Consider the following 16,304-nt stretch of genomic DNA (forward strand, 5'->3'; position numbering starts at 1 on the left):
CATTACATCGTGACCATGTGTCATTAAAAATTAAGGGTGTTATTTTTGTTAATTGTGTGTTATTGTTAAGCCCATCGCCATAAAACTTAAACCTCCCGTGCTCAGTTCATAAAGGTTTTATGATGGCGGCCTTCGAGGTTCCACTGAAAACGAAAAAATGCAAAAGTAGGCCATTGTGTTTTCATGCAATGGGTCTCAGTAGCCTGTATAAAGAACTCTTGAGCACCTAAGTGTAATGTCTTCCAGTTTCCATTTGTTCTTCATCCAACAAGCACACTAGTTAAATCTTTGGTCATTATTATCCTCTTAAAAAAAAAAAATGAGCTGTTGTATTTGTATTTTGAGGGCAGTACTTGCAAACTTTCCACTGAGCGAGAGCGCGATGGAGAATTGTCACACTAAGCTGATATGCAGAATGCGGCGATGTTAGTCCAACAACGCGGAGCTCAGGAGGGAGTTCACCCAAACGTGTGTGCGACAGATGGTGAGGAGACTCGAAGATGTGGGGGAGATTAACATAAATCAAAATTATATTAGAAAAACTTTTTTTTTAATGAAGTGAATTTCATTTGAAATTTATTGGTTGATAGATACATTGTCACAACTAGTTTGTGCAAAATGTTCAGAAACTTTGAACAATTGTTTATGTACATTTAAAATCCTCTGAATGTTGTAGTGCATTTTAGGCTTATTCTGATTGCACCCAAAAAGCCAAATAGCTTTATTTTTTTCGCATGTGAGTAGTGCATATTCAACCAGGGGGGGTTGATAAATGGAACGAAAGAAAAAAAGGAAAAAAATGATTTCCAGCAAACTTTCTCCTTGACTCCCTGCCAACCTTTTGCAAGTGAGGAAATCTCTCCTGACTCGCCACTGCTCCCTCCTCCTTCTCCTCCTCATGCTGGGACATCCCCTCTGCCCTTCCCCTTCTGAGAAAGTGGGTCTCTCTCCTTCCCCTCACTTTCTCTCTCTCTCTCTCTCCCTCTTATGTGAGGTTTTAACACAATACGGAGCTGGTGGCCTCAGTCGTGCCTTGGACTGTAGCGGACGGAGCAGCTTGAGCGAGCACCAACATGGACTTCAAATTGCTGCCGCTGATGCTTCTTTTGGCCGTGGTCATACATGGACCTGCAAGTACTGGTGAGTCTCAATCACTCAGTCTTACATGGCTATTGTCGCATTACTTTTAAGACCTTTTGTATCTGAAGGAGCATTGTTAGGATGCTGAGGTCTTAACTTTTTTTTCCTCCTTAAATTTAGCTGACATACCTCAAAAATGTCTCAGAATCGCAAGTGCAAAATGTTTTTGTTAATAAATGTGGATGGTATACTTTTCTATTCTTATTATTATTATTATTATTATTATCATTGTTGTTGCATATGTGTATATATATATATATATATAAAAATGTCAGAGTCCAAATTTGTAAGTTGTCAGAAAGAGATTTTAAGTATATTTAAAAAAAAAAAAACTAATAATGTCCAAAAAGTGACCATTAAATGTCGAAAAAGATCCAAAAAGAGCAGAAAATTACCATATAATACACAAAATTGCCCCAAAAAGTCAGAACATTTATTATATAAAAAAGGGCAAAAAAAAGGCAGAAAACAAAACTAATTTTAAAATGTCCAAAACCAAAAGGAGAAATCCCCCAAATTACCATAAAATGTCCGCAAAATTTCCAAAAATATCAGAAAATTGATAACAAAAAAGGTCGAAAATAATGTCAAAAAATAGCAAAAAAAAAAAGGTCAATTTACTTATTTATTATTATTATTATTGTTATTATTAGTAGTAATAATATATATATATATATTTTATATATATAAAAACATTTCATGTTATCAACTTTGTGGGCTCTCTTTAGTGTCTCCATGTTACTTATTTATTTATATATAAAATAAAGATTTCATGTCATCCACTTTGTGGGCTCTCTTTAGTGTCTCCTTATGTTCCTTGCCAGGCGTCAAGTCAGGCTGTTGAGCCGCCTGGCCCGCGCTTATGTTAAGCTTGTTGTTTCTGCCCTGCTAGCACCCCCGCATTGCATATTAAAGACTTGTGTGCATTTGGCTTTTGTCTTTGCTTTCTTTTAATTAGTTTCTAATTAGGGATAAACAAAAGCGCTGGTGATAGCGACGGATGCTGGCTTCTCGGGCGTCAGTGCTGCGTGCTGCATAATGATCCTCTAGTTTGCATGAGAATGGGGCATATAGTCATTAGGGTGATATTATATGGGGCTTTGCCATTTGTGGTGAGACATTTGGTGTTGAATTATGTCAATGGGAATATGTGTTAGGTTTATTTTATTTATTTGAATAAAGTTGGCTAATACATTACTAAAAGTTTCATTGTGGGACACTTTGACCACCATCATTTTGGAGCAACCTGTTTTATGGAATGCGCTTATTGTACTTTGATGTTAAGCGTTATCAGCTTGCATCAGGAGTAGCGCGAGGGGCCCCGCCAGCCTCCGTGCTGGTGGCACACGGGTGATTTGTAATCATTTTAAGAATGTTCTTAAGGGTGATTTCCACCCGGGCTGTGTGAGCTGCAGACGGCTCTTTTATGAACGAGGGCAACATTAGAAATTGTGTGTTGAGGACCCTTTAGTGCCAGAGTGGTCAGGCTGAATGCAGTCAGAGTGAAAAGCTAAAATTCTGTGCTGTGTGTGTAGACAGAAGAAAGTGGTCAAAAAGAGTCTAATCTCTTTTTAATGAATATGTTGTGGAGAGCAATAGCAGGTAAAATCGTATGTTCCCATGCTTTGGAAAGATGTTACAGTAGATTAAGCACGTCTAATGAGGGAAGTCAGGGAGGAAATCGCATCCCCGTTAAAGAGATTTATTCCTTATAATTCCTTATAACTCAATAATCATTAAAATATTAGCAACATACCATGCCAAGTAGTTCTTGATAGCCTAAAACCTAAGACCAAAGTGTTCTTAGCATAGCGTTTGAATACATTTTAGTAATGTTGTATTTGGTGTGTTTTTCAGCAAAGCCCATCAGTCTGGTGGAAAGGTGCTGGTGTCGTTCCACTCTCAACACGGTTCCCCAGCGCTCCATCAAAGAACTCAAGTTCCTCCACACACCAAACTGCCCCTTCCAAGTCATGTGAGTACCAAAAAAAAAAACGAAAAGCAAAAACGAGAAGATTAATTGTCACCTTAAATAATGCCAAATATTAGTGACATTTAAATCTTTAAATCTTTTCCCCATTGATCCGTAGTTTTGTTCCGAATAAAAGTTTAAAGCAGCTAGGCAACAGCGTAAACAAAACATGTTTTTTTCATTACTTTGATTTGATTTTCATGCGTGAACGTAAAATAGTTGGCCGGGCTCTGACTACATGAAGTAAGTGTTATCTATCCAACAGAACAAGCTGGAATATATAAATTCCAATACATTACACGCGAGCGGTAAATCACAAGTTGCCAAGTGGTTGCAAAATGTTTGCGCACACTAGCACACAAGTAGTGCTTTTGTTTTGTTTTTCTCAAACAATGGAAATGCACAAACATTATTGTCATGTGTGTTCCTACTACAGAAATGCTTTGCCAAGAAAACTGTCAAACGTCTAACTGACGTAATGTTGAAAATGTACTACAGCCACATGTTTAATAGGAACTTGGAAAGGAAAGAGTTTGTATTTTGATTTCTAAAATGTGTGAGGTGCATCAATACAACTTGAGTCTTGCCAAGCAATGAGAGATGTAAGGAAAAAAATGGATGATTACGGGTTGTGCCCAACTTCTCGCCCAACTTCAACTGGGAGAGGCTCCAGCTCAAACAGCAACCCTAATAGGAGAACAAGCGCTATAGAAAATGGTTGGAAGGAAGATATAGTGAATATCCTTCCATCCATTTTCTGTTGCGCTTACCCTATAAATAGTTTTATTTGTAAATTTTACAATTACAAATACAAAATTAACTGTACTTATGACCTCATTCTATTTTTTTCCCCTGCTCAACTTTATAATATATAATATATTCATTAGAGCCTAACCGATATAAAAAAAAATTAAGGCCAATGCCCATACCGATTTTAGGCGGGAAAAAATCATAAAATATAATTCATAAAATATTCCCCATGCATTTCAATGGGTGTCAGCCACTTATACACGTATTTTCACTATTCGTGGGCTGGCCTGGTCCCTATTCCTTGTAAATATGTTGTGGGGAAAAAAATACTTTTGTGTTCCCAGAATGCATTGTGTGGCACATTGCTTTAATTAATAAAGTTATATGGACAGTAACCCTCCTCTTATGTGTGTTTGTGTTACAAGTAGTTCAATGTGTGTCATATTTAACACATTTATAATTGATAAATAGTGACAACCAGGTCAATTCCTTGCATAGTTTGTCATCATTGTTAAAACTAAGCATTGCTAGCTTGTTTTGGATTTGCTTTGTTTTGACTGACAGGACCATAGAATAACCTAATCAACTAATTTCATTAAACGTATATTGAGTATTCAAGGATACAAGGTTATGGGATAGATTTATGTGTGATAAATAATGAGACGAGCGTCACTTTTGAACAACTGCTGTAAATGGTTAGAGTACATTGTTGTTGGCAATAATTTAATCAGCCGACCGATTAATCAGTTGGGCCCTAATATTCATATTTAACTAATTATATTTTTTTATATTAAAAATGTACTACATTTTATAGTGTACATGCAACAAGACCTGAAAAGTAGAACTTTAATGTGCTGTATTTGTTCTACATAAGTAGTGCACACTGTTATTGCGTAATATTACAATCCTACTTATTGAACTTTCATTTGTTGTATGATGTCATCCAAAAAGCGGCCCAACTTGAAAGTGTTGTCAAATGAGGAAAGAAGTGACGGCCGAAACTCAAGGGGAGTATTTATGTTTTGCAAAGGAAACAATAATTAAGGGTCAAAGTGATTACCTTTGTGTTTCTGCTGACCCCCTGTGTCCCTTTTCAACAATTTTTTTTTTTTTTTTAATCTGCCGCCTCTGACCGCACAGCAAGGCTGAGTATAATGTCACTGGTCTGGAACACATTACCTCAAAGCCTCATTCATTAGTTTTCTATAGAAAATCAGGTGGCAGAAGCATCACGGCCAAAAGGCGAAAAGGCTGCCAAATGAGGAGGGGGTGACTTGTGACTTGTGTTTGCAGCGGGAGTGAATAGCAAAAGGTCGCAGAGGACACGGAGAGATGCGACCAGCCCAGAGAAGCCAAGAAGTCACTTAGGCAAGGCGATAGGGGAAATACAACTCGCACCTCTGATATCACCATTGAGGCACATGAAAGCACGCCGCAGTAACATTATACTCCTCTGAGACCCCCCTGCCGGGCACTGTCCCACCGTGCTCCCCAATGTGACCCCCACAACTCTTTGCCCACTCATCCCAGCATGCTGTTGGTATTAACTTGCTGTGAAGTAATTACTACCTGCTGCTTGCGGAACTTCAAGCCAAGTCAATTAGAGGTGAAGCTCCGAGTTGCCGGGCCAGACGAGCAGACAGATAAACAGGACGAAGGGGGACACATCAAAAACAGGATGGGGGACCCCAGCGGATGGAGTAATAAAAGAAGAGGAGGGGGAAGAAGGGAGAGAAAGTAAACACAGAACAAGTTGCGGAGCTGCTGACATGCTGCTTTGAGAGACTGGATGCTCCTCGTCCCTTTAAAGTGGAGATGCCATTTGCTTGCGTGAGGTGACGAGCACAGAAAGTGGCCGGTTTAAAACCCTGGAGAACCCACGGGGTCAAATTTGGCCCCTATAAATTCTGCTACTCAAATAACAAAGACCTTTTTTTTTTTTTTTTTTTTTTTTACAAATTTAACTTCAAAAGTCCAGAGTGCCACTTCTGACCATCTAGTGGATGAATATTGCACTTACATGAGCCAGAGTGGTGGTGACAAGATGGCTGGCAACCTGCTGTTTTGTTGAGCTGGAAATCAATCCAAACAAAACCATCTTCTCAGCAAAACATCAGATTGTAAAATTGTGTTTTTTTTTTTTTTGTTAATCTATTTCATATCATGTTGCAGAATGCCTAGGAGTATGTTTTATATATATATATATATAGATAAATTAGCAACTCTGAGCTAGTAAAAAAAAACAAGGGTTAAAATTGAAAAAACATATATTTTGGTGTTCAGTGAACTTATAACAGTCATTTAATGTATAATTCATAATTTTCCAAAGAAGAAAAGGGTTCTTGGGTTCTCCAGGGTTAAGCATGATGGGGTGTTTCATTTGTGGAGCAGCGTGATGGAGATATGGAAGCAGGAGAAAGACTCCCCTCACACTTGCTAACTCTCACACATGACCTTTTGCCACAGAGGTGTGACACACACACGTTAAGAGCCATGCTGGCTGCCCCCCAGCTTGTTTTGCTACAAATCTTCATCTAAATATTTACAACTTCTGCCATCACTTCAGCACACACACGCAAACATTCTGAGCACAACAATGGGAATCATACACTGGGTGGCTTGAAAGTGGCTTGAAATCTATATATGTTCAATATCATCAAATATTCATACATTAGAAGAAACAACCGAAAATAGTAGTGCCTTGACTCATACACCAAATGTGCATTTGCATATTTGTTTACCATTTAGCCACAGAATCCCAAATCCATTTGAATGGGTGACTAATTGTACTGTTGCCCCAAAAAAAACACGTCATCGTCCAACAAATGAAAAATCTAATTTGACCAGGGTGTATGCGGCTGACGCACTAATATAGCTTCATTAACCTACAGAAAAGTTTTCCTTTTCAGTTTAAAATAACTTTTTTTTTTAACTTCCCTCGCCGTACACTGGCAAATGGCAGAACCTAGGGTGCTTTTTGACTTTTAGTACATTTTTAATTCCATCTGTGTTGTCCATCCATGTTGTGTCTGTCGTACTAGCTAGCTAGCATTAAGCTAACCTAGTTTGTCTCTCTGGTCCAACGTCCAACTCTTTCTTGCTAGGACAGCGTCAGAAGCCAGCAGCGAAGTAAAATAAACTGCCTCGAAGTGCTTTATTGAGTGATTGCCTAACAGTTTAAGCAGGCTAAACAGTGCCGTACACACGTCACACGCATTGCCATGTTATCATTTCTGTGCCACCAGCACATATGCTATATGCTATATTCATTCTCACTCAAATCTGAAAATTCTAATTCGACAATTGTTTTTAGCGGCCGATTCGCATCTCTATTCGAGTCACCATTACCAAATCATGCACAGCCCGAGAAAATAGTAATATTGGTTCATGTACCTCAAAAATATAGAGTCTTCTCTATATATTACCATAATTTGAAGGTGATTGTTAAGCAATAAAAGCACACATTTTGACAAAAATAAATAAATAATAAAATAAAATAATAATAATAATAAAATTATATTTTTAAATTATAATAACTATAGGGAATTAGTTGTCTAAAGGCTGCACCTTGTGGGAGAACTTTAAAATATATATATTTTAGTTTATATAGATCTTAAATGGGTCTTTTGGATGTTTTAATAGGGGAAAAAAGGGCCTTTTTTGTCTTCTTTTGAAGCATGACAAATTTGTGGTTGAGCATTCTCAGACAACACTGTCTAAAAGGACCCTAATTTGTATCCGCTAATCATTTGGTTCAATCGCAGTTAAATTGAACCATCGGTCAGATCAAAAGGACTCGCCAAACTCAAAGTATACATCAAACCAACGCGCACAGATGTTTTCGACTCTGTGCAATATCGCACAAAAGGGCAGCAGATTAAGACTTGAAAAAACGAAAAGTTGATTTGGGGTCGTAGTACAACTGGTGGGAAGTGGCAAACTACAGACTTTCCTTCAAGTAGTAATATTGTGTACAATTTGAAAGTTATAAGTTTGAAAACAATCAAAGGCATGTTCCACATATCTCAAATACTTGTCTTTGAAAGCCGCTAAAAAACTTTATTGAAATACAACGCCTCAAAATGCAAAGTATAAATACCCCTCTATTGTTTGTGCACTCCTTTCCTTCTGACATCTTTCCTTGCATGTGTGTGCGTGATCTCGTTCTTTGTGTGGCGTACAACACGCATAGGCTATGTTGATTATTAATAAACAATTTTTTATTCGAAAAGTGACATAAAGGTCATAAAGTTTAAAGAACTGTCTATAGTTAATTGTGTACAGTATGCTAGTGTGTGCTATGCAAATAGTGCAAATTATTACTACTTACCTCCTTTTTAGAGTTTAATTAACAAATCACAGCAAATTGGAGGTCAACTGTAATGGATTGTTTGAGCTTCAGCCACAAAAAAATTAATAATTGGACTTAGTGGCTTTTTCCATCTTTGCATCTGATAGCATCATCTACCAATTCAAATGAATTATTACATTACATTCAAATGAATTATTACATATTATACATACATACATATTACATTGCCCTGCGATTGGCTAGCGGCCTCGCTTCCAAAATAATCTGGGATAGGATCCAAATCACCTGTGACTATAACAAGGGCAAGCGCTATAGAAAATAGATATTAAGCAAGAGAAATGAGAGGTGCCGTTTTGATTGGCGGTGAATGACGTCACAAAGTCTAACATGCCTCAATGGAGATTTACAACATGTACGGCGCCATGTTTGTGCCAGTCATGAAAACAGAGCAAGTTGAACAAATTTCTCTCTACTGCAGCTGCTTTCCAGTGGAAACAGAAGAGTGTTAATTTCCCACAGCTGGCCAGGGGTTGACAACCCGTCATGCTCAATGAGCATCACATTTTGTAGCTCACATGTGTTGTAAGACGTGCTGAGCTTTTTAGGGCTCAGCTCAGGTGGTTCGGACCTCCATTTTCATTAAATCTGGCTGAGTATAGATAAGTCTCTCCCCCCCACCCCTATAAAACACATTTATTGTCATCGAATGAAGAATCCTTGTATTGGATTTTTCCTTTTAGAGATACTGAGGTCACAGAATGTTAGAAGCAGTTTATAAACGTGAATTCTTCAAAGATGAAATGGTGCTATTATTCCACATGCATTAAAAGATATTATTGTGATTTATAAGATATAGATAAGCTAAAAATGTCCAGAACCAGCACATAATCCTTTAAGTGTTTATACAGCAGTAGGTCATTAACGTTACCTTTTATCACTTCACTATATGATATTTATTCTCCTATTGGGAATAATAAATGTGTGTTCAAGTGAAAAAGAGCACATACAATATGCAGTTTTGACTGTCCACTAAGACAAACTGTATTGTGCATTTACGTACGTTTGTCTTCACCTCACTGGATCTCAGTGTTCCAATTCTTAAGAGTTGCTCTTGCCAAAGAAGCTTTTAAAATGTTTCTCTTTTGGTTTCACAGCAACTTTATAGGCAGACGATGCCCAATACACAATGCAGTGTTGAACTCATGTCAACAATAAACCTGATTTATACTGTATAGGACAGGGGTCAGCAGATTTTACATAATAAAGAACAAAAAAATCTGTCTGGAGCCGCAAAACCTTATGGACGTTGTGATGAATGAAACAGCATGGACATATTGTAGCAACTTTTTGCCTCTCTTCTTCCTTTTATTGTACATTTTTTGCTATTTTTTTAGATTATTTTCTACCTTTTTTGTTATCAATTTTCTGATATTTTGTGGACATTTTATGGTAAGTTGGGGGGTTTCTCCTTTTGTTTTTGGACATTTTAAAATAACTTTTGTTTTCTGCCCTTTTTTGCCCTTTTTTTAAATAATAAATGTTCTGACTTTTTTGGGCAATTTCGTGTATTATATGGTAATTTTTTGCTCTTTTTGGATCTTTTTCGATATTTCATGGTCACTTTTTGGACATTATTAGGTTTTTGGGGGGGGGTTCAAGCTACTTTTCATCTCTTTCTGACAACTTACAAATTTGGACTCTGACATTTATATATATATATATATATATATATATATAGACATAATTATATATATATATATATATATAATTATGCATTTAAAAAAAAAAATTGTTAATTCATTCAAAGATAATTTTATCTAAAAAAAATTAAATAATTATGTAAAAAATGTATATTAATTTCTACTATTTTTTTTAGAGCTACTAAAGGAGCCACAGGAGGCCCTAAAGAGCCACATGTGGCTCCAGAGTAGCAGGTTGCAGACCCCTGGCATAGGACATAAAAAAAATTATATTGGTGCACATGTAAACGTGACGTGGAAGACAACCTATAACAAACTAACCTATAAATTGCAGGCACAACTGAACCTCCTCCTTTTCTGATTAAAACAAAGCAATGATAATAATCAAAACCTCCTCGTCTTTATCCCACAGTGCCAAGCTGAAGAGCAACAGAGAAGTTTGTATCAACCCGGAAACCAAGTGGCTGCAACAGTACTTAAAGAACGCCATCAACAAGTAAGGAAAAAAATGCTCTCTTTTTCTCTAAGTGGGCTTGACAAGACAGACGTGAATGATTACAATTTCAAGCCTGCATAGTACAAATAAACCACTGTTACAAATGGCTGCTTCACTGTCTTGCTGGTAATTACTCAGTGAAAGCAGTGACTTGCTTGATGTAAGCATCTTGAATTATCACGTGTGAAATGATGTTCATGAAGTTAAGATGGGTGATAAATCTGCCTGTGGTGTGCCCGCTTCCTCTTTTCTCATAACCTTGTGTCTGAGCATCACAGGCGTCATCAGTGTGTTCATCATCATCAGCTCACGCGCCGCACTTAAGACACTTCAACACAAAACTATGGCCAATTTTTAATGCATTCGCCGCACAATTATTAACACTAATGGCACATTACAGTTTTTCTCCATAGGTTTGGCACATTTCTTGAAGCTGAGATGACATTTTCAAAATAAGCTCATTTGGCCAACAGACTTACATTTGTGCACAACCTATCAGTTCATTAGCAAAAGCACATATCTATCCCAAAACTGCTCACACATGCTTCACTCCAAGTTCCTTTCCCAAACAAAGAGTCGGTACTGTCACAAGATCAAATCAAATCAAAATCTAATTTTTATGTCATACAAGTAGTCAGTGTCCCCAAAATGCATCATCCCTTTGGCATTCTGTGAGCACCACAAGTCAAAATCATTTGATTTTTTTGTCACAACAGCAGAGGTGCCGCTAACATAATACTATTATATATAAAACTGAGGGGGGGAAAGGATTTTACAAGAACAGTATTCAAAGTTTGCGGTTTGACATACTCACAGTCAAGGAAATTGCAACTGTTTTTATTCACACAAAGTTACTTACACAATAGAGTGCAACAAAAGAAAGTGTAAGCCAAATTCTGAATATTAATGAAAAACTAAGAACTAATAACTAAAATCATATCTCGCACACAGCGTAAATGAAGAACCAACTACTGTAACGCTTTCACGTTCACTAGCCTTCCCCCTATTGGCCATCATCCTCATTCTCTTGGGCATCCATACGCTGCTCTCTGTTTGGCCAAAGGTTTTCATCTACATCGCAGCGGATATTTTCCCTTGCGATGCAGCAAGGGAAAAAAACGGTGGGGAAAAAAAAGTCCCAACCATCTTCTACACTGATCCCCTGTGATTTGCTGGACTAATTTTGACAATTGACTTTCACACTGAAATCCTGCTGACATGTTTTGGAGAAGACAGCCATTAGACTGAAAAACAACTAATCCAGTTCGATCAGCAAGATCTATCCATTTGGAAAATGTGGGGAAATTGTGCTAAATGTACACAACTGATCCACTGAGGCAATTGAGACATGTACTAAGACATTGGCAATTTGATAAAAACAATGAGAAATGCCATTCAGTTGAGACCAATTGTAAGGTAGTTTTGAGATTTGTCCATTGTATTTTGAAAACGTCATCTCAGTTTCAAGAAATGTGCCAAACCTGTAGAGAAAAACTGTAACAGCAGAGTTGCCTTGGCCCGGGGGTGGCAACATTGGGGGAGGAATAATAACAGTGGCAGCACATTAAAGTTTTAACAAGCCATGTTGTTAAAATGTACGCATTCCTCATAAACAAAACTCTCCCAAAGTGTCTGGATTATCGCCAGGGTGCATATCTGATTCTTGAAACACTCCATGAGAAGACAAAGTCATTCATGTGGATGTTAAATTGCACACATCAGCTCAACACGCTGATGGTCAAGTCAGACACCTTTTTTCTCCCCTTCTTTTTTGCTCATCGCAATTGTGAATTTCCCCCCTGTGGAATCAATCAAATCTTCTTCTTCACCTCCACCTTTCTTGCCATTTATGTACATGCACTCACAGGCGACAATGAGGCACTCTAAAGCGGCCACTGCTTCTGAATGAAGATGCATTTTAGCTAGCTAGCTAACTGTATGTTGTGAATTAGACCAGCCACAGATGCAAATTAAGGTGCTCAAATTATTATATAGTGGGGGAGGAGCTACTCAAGCAGCGAGCCAAAGTGCATCACTTGGCACTGTTTTAGCCACTACCCCCCCCCCCCCCCCCCAAAAAAAAAATCTGGAAAATTGAAATAGTTTTAGTATGACAAAGTTCTAAATCTTTGCACATCTTCAAACATCTGTAATGGATTTAGAAACACATCTCTGAATTAACTTTACAGGGTCTTTAAGTGAATTTAAGTTAACTAAATCTGCTTACTTGCCATGTAAATCGTGGCACATCTCGAGTGATTTGAACTGAAAGAAGAAAACGTGGGGTTAATTTAGCAGGGAGCCTTATTTTGGCTCGGTTGCAGTGGCGAATTGTTGAGGGAATTACTGCTGCCGACTTTTACTGTCTCGGCATGAGACTCTACATGTTTAGCATCACATGTTGCGACTGAGGATCAAAAATAACATTTCTCAGTGTGATGTCAGTCAGATGAGAAGATTGTGCCGTGGCATGGGAACAGATGTACATTATTTATTTTTATTGGTGCACTTCACTTGTGCTCATGCTACAAGTTGTGTAAAAAAAAATTCTACTCCCACCTGGTAGCCTCAATGTATCAAATGACATCAGTGTTGTTGCAGCTATGAGAGATGAACTAAAACATGCGATGCGATATGAAACATGGTGATACATACACACTGCACATTTGTGAAACAGTTAATATTGTTTTTAGTCACTTGTAATATTTCCATATATTTTAGTATAGCATAGTAAATTTATAATGCATTTTTGTTTGAAAAAAATTTGTTTTTTTTTAAACAAACATTGGGTCGTTATTTGACAGTGAACATGTTTCTAAATGTGTGCGCAGGGTGAAGAAGTCACGAAGACGCAACCACAAGAAGAATTAAGTCTGAGGGCTGTTTTCAAGCTCCCTCAGGTCCAACCTGTGTACCTCCTTACCACTGCTATGGATGTATGTAAACACGCTGTACTGTATGTACCTGTCCACATCTCTGGACTGCTTGCACAAGAAGCACTTCACCGCCAATTTGTGCCACCCGCCACAGGCCTCTCTGGACAGCCGTAGAGCCCCTCCCACCCCACCCCGACCAATCAACCCTACACGGTAGCACCAAGTGCGATTAAAGCCTGTCTTGGGACAAAGGATGCAAGATAATGTCGCTTGTGTTTGAGTGCATGTCAAGTGATAACAATATGTGTGTGAAGAGTGTGCGTACAAAAAGGCATTTTGAACGTTCTGTCCGAAGAGATTTATGGTTAATGAATGTGCCCGAGAACTTATGTCAAGTGTCCTTTAAACATTCAGTATCCTCAAAGGAATTATAATCTCTATATATGCAGGTCACACTAACACAACTCTCTCAATGTCTTTTGAACTATTTGATTTGTGCTATGATCAAGAATGTGTGGAATCGTGGAACTGCCAATGTGGAGTAGATATTTTTGACTGGCAAATACGTTTAAAGGGGAAGTCAACTTTTCAAAAAATTCTTGTCAATAGTATGTTCTATGCAGCCCCGCTATTCTAAACGTGGTATTCTGCTTAATATTGCCTTAGTGAAATATGAGATAAGCAGCAAAATGTTTTTATCAATATTAGAAGGTGGCCATTTTACCTCTTGCTGTTGAGTGAAAATGACATCACAGTTGCTCGGGTCTCAGGTAACAACCAATCACAGCTCAGCGTCACAAAACAGGTGAGCTGTGATGCCATCTTCCGTCGACAGCAAGTGGCAAAATGGCCGCCCCCTAAGATGAATAAAAACAGACTCAACTCATATTCCACAAATGTAATATTAATCAGAGTGTCATGTTTAAACTAGTGAGGTCAGATATATCATTGTCAAGAATTTTTTAAGGTTGACTTCCCCTCTAAACATATTTGCAAGTATATTTGAATGTGCTTGTAGGCTAAATGCTAAAACTCTACAATGCCACAGGGTTTAAAATTTTTTTTTATATTTTTTAGCATTTGGCCTACATTATACCAATACATTTAAAAATTGATACGATATTGACTTTAGCATGCGCATACCCCATGGCATTATGGGAGAAAATGACAAATGGAAATCATGCTATAGTCAATCATAAAAAATAATTACCAATAAACAGTGTTTAGTTGCTTCATTTTCGAATGTATAGGAATAATTTAGGCCAAAGGTTAAAAAAAACAACAACTTTTTTTCAACTTGCATATGCGCAAATTATGTCATTTATACGTGAAAATGCTACGTAAATGTATTTGCAAATACTATATGTTCGAATGTATTTGTCAGTCAAACATTTTTTACTCCACACTGCCAATTCCGCGCTTCCGTAAAAATGTAAATGATCCAGTATATTCTGTTTTTCTGCTTTATGCATGTGAAAGTGGCACTATTTTTAAACTTTTTTTTTTTTTTTGAGATAACAAACATGCCACTACTCAACGAGCACTGATCATGTGGTGCTACTGCTACATACTCATTTTCAGGTCAGAATCATTTTTATTCACGTTTGTACTATTTAGTTCATACAAGACTGTAATCAGCTCATTTCTTATATTTTTTGGGAGCATTTCTTAAAGGTTTGATGCAAAATGACTCATGAGAAGGGATCCAGTGCAGAGAAAAGTGATGAAGAAAATGGAGCAAATGGGGTTTCGGTGTTTGTAATGTGTGTTGTTAATGCAGCTTTTAATGATTGAACATATCAATATACAGTAGAGACCAAATATTTATTCAATACAGCAGGCAACAAGATGAAACCTCAGCAATAAGATCAGAATTCCAAATCTGGTTCGAGTTTTTACTGTTCTTACGTGACTGACTCGAGACATTCAAGCAAGTTGACTGCAATATTCGTGTGTGCGTGTTTGTGGGGAAGTATATTAAACAGATGTATTGTTAAAAAAAGGGAATGTTCATGATGGCAAAGAGAACGTTTAGATGATCTTTTATTATACATGCAAATAAATATTTTTGAGCCACTTTATTATCAAATATGTTTTGTTAATGTTACAGTTTTTATTTTTCTATTGTGTATATGCTCACTGAATGTTTTTTTTTAAATGCAACATACAGTAAAGTAAATGAAAGCTAGAATGTCAAACAAAAAATATTTTAGTTACATGCGTTAGTTTATGAATTTGTGTGTGAAACATTTTCTTGCACCAGAGGAATGAAATGCTTGTTCTTTTTTTCTTTCTTTTCTTTTTTTTACAATGTTAATGTTAGAAGCCAGCCAATCCAATTAAATTCTGTCCTCCACTTGTTTTTGTTCTCTCTGCTTTCATTCATTCAACAGTTGTGGTGTCCCGCGGAAGGATTTTACTGTTACATCTTGTTTTAATCCATCCAACAAATTGAGAATTAAAGTCAATATTATTGTGTAATGATTGGAGACATATTTCAGCATAGCCACACCAAACACTTGATTAGCTCTTAAAACCCTTGCTTTTTATATTTAGTGTCAGGACAGCTTGTGAGGCAAAGCAGAACAAAAATTGTGACTTTGCGATCAACATGTGCTTTCAATTAGGACACTCCCAGCACGACTTTCAGTAACTTTCTTCTCTGCTCAACCAGACACATGCTATGGAAGTGGTGCTTGTGGTCTTTGTTAACTTTATTTGTTGTGTTTGACAATTGGCAGGCTGCTTGCTAACGGGCTATAATCCAATGAGGGAGCAGCCAGCAATGCAACACGCATTCTTACAAGATTTATTAGTATAAATGGCCTAACTTTTGATGCCATACTAATTCTTCACCACAATTCTGAATCAATCCATTAGATCAGTGGCAAAGGACGATTCCACAATGCCATAACAATATATCAATATTAGCACCTTGTTATGTTCATAGTGGTGCCTATTTTAAAGAAAAAAATACTCTTACATTTAAAAACAAAAATGAGTATAGCAGTGGATAGGTCTCGCTAATACTGCAATGTATCACAAGCTTACTGTATAT

General features: G+C 37.3%; 1 protein-coding gene across 2 annotated transcripts; it reads left to right on the plus strand.

The window, feature by feature from the left end:
- The first annotated feature begins 1,002 nt into the window (after positions 1-1,002).
- On the plus strand, positions 1,003-15,606 carry cxcl12b (chemokine (C-X-C motif) ligand 12b (stromal cell-derived factor 1)). 2 transcript variants are annotated; one of them, XR_013294757.1, is made up of 5 exons: positions 1,003-1,140; positions 2,998-3,115; positions 10,287-10,370; positions 13,202-13,306; positions 13,401-15,606. XR_013294757.1 is itself a non-coding variant. In XM_077570712.1 (4 exons), exons 1-4 carry the CDS (start codon positions 1,074-1,076, stop codon positions 13,239-13,241), a joined length of 309 nt encoding a protein of 102 aa, XP_077426838.1. In that variant the 5' UTR covers positions 1,003-1,073; the 3' UTR covers positions 13,242-15,606. The 2 variants fall into 2 exon arrangements, 1 of the variants encoding a protein (XP_077426838.1); XM_077570712.1 differs by having other exon boundaries at positions 13,202-15,606.
- The last annotated feature ends 698 nt before the right edge of the window (positions 15,607-16,304 follow it).

This window comes from Vanacampus margaritifer, chromosome 7 (genome assembly GCF_051991255.1).
Source record: "Vanacampus margaritifer isolate UIUO_Vmar chromosome 7, RoL_Vmar_1.0, whole genome shotgun sequence".
Taxonomy (NCBI): Eukaryota; Metazoa; Chordata; class Actinopteri; order Syngnathiformes; family Syngnathidae; genus Vanacampus; species Vanacampus margaritifer.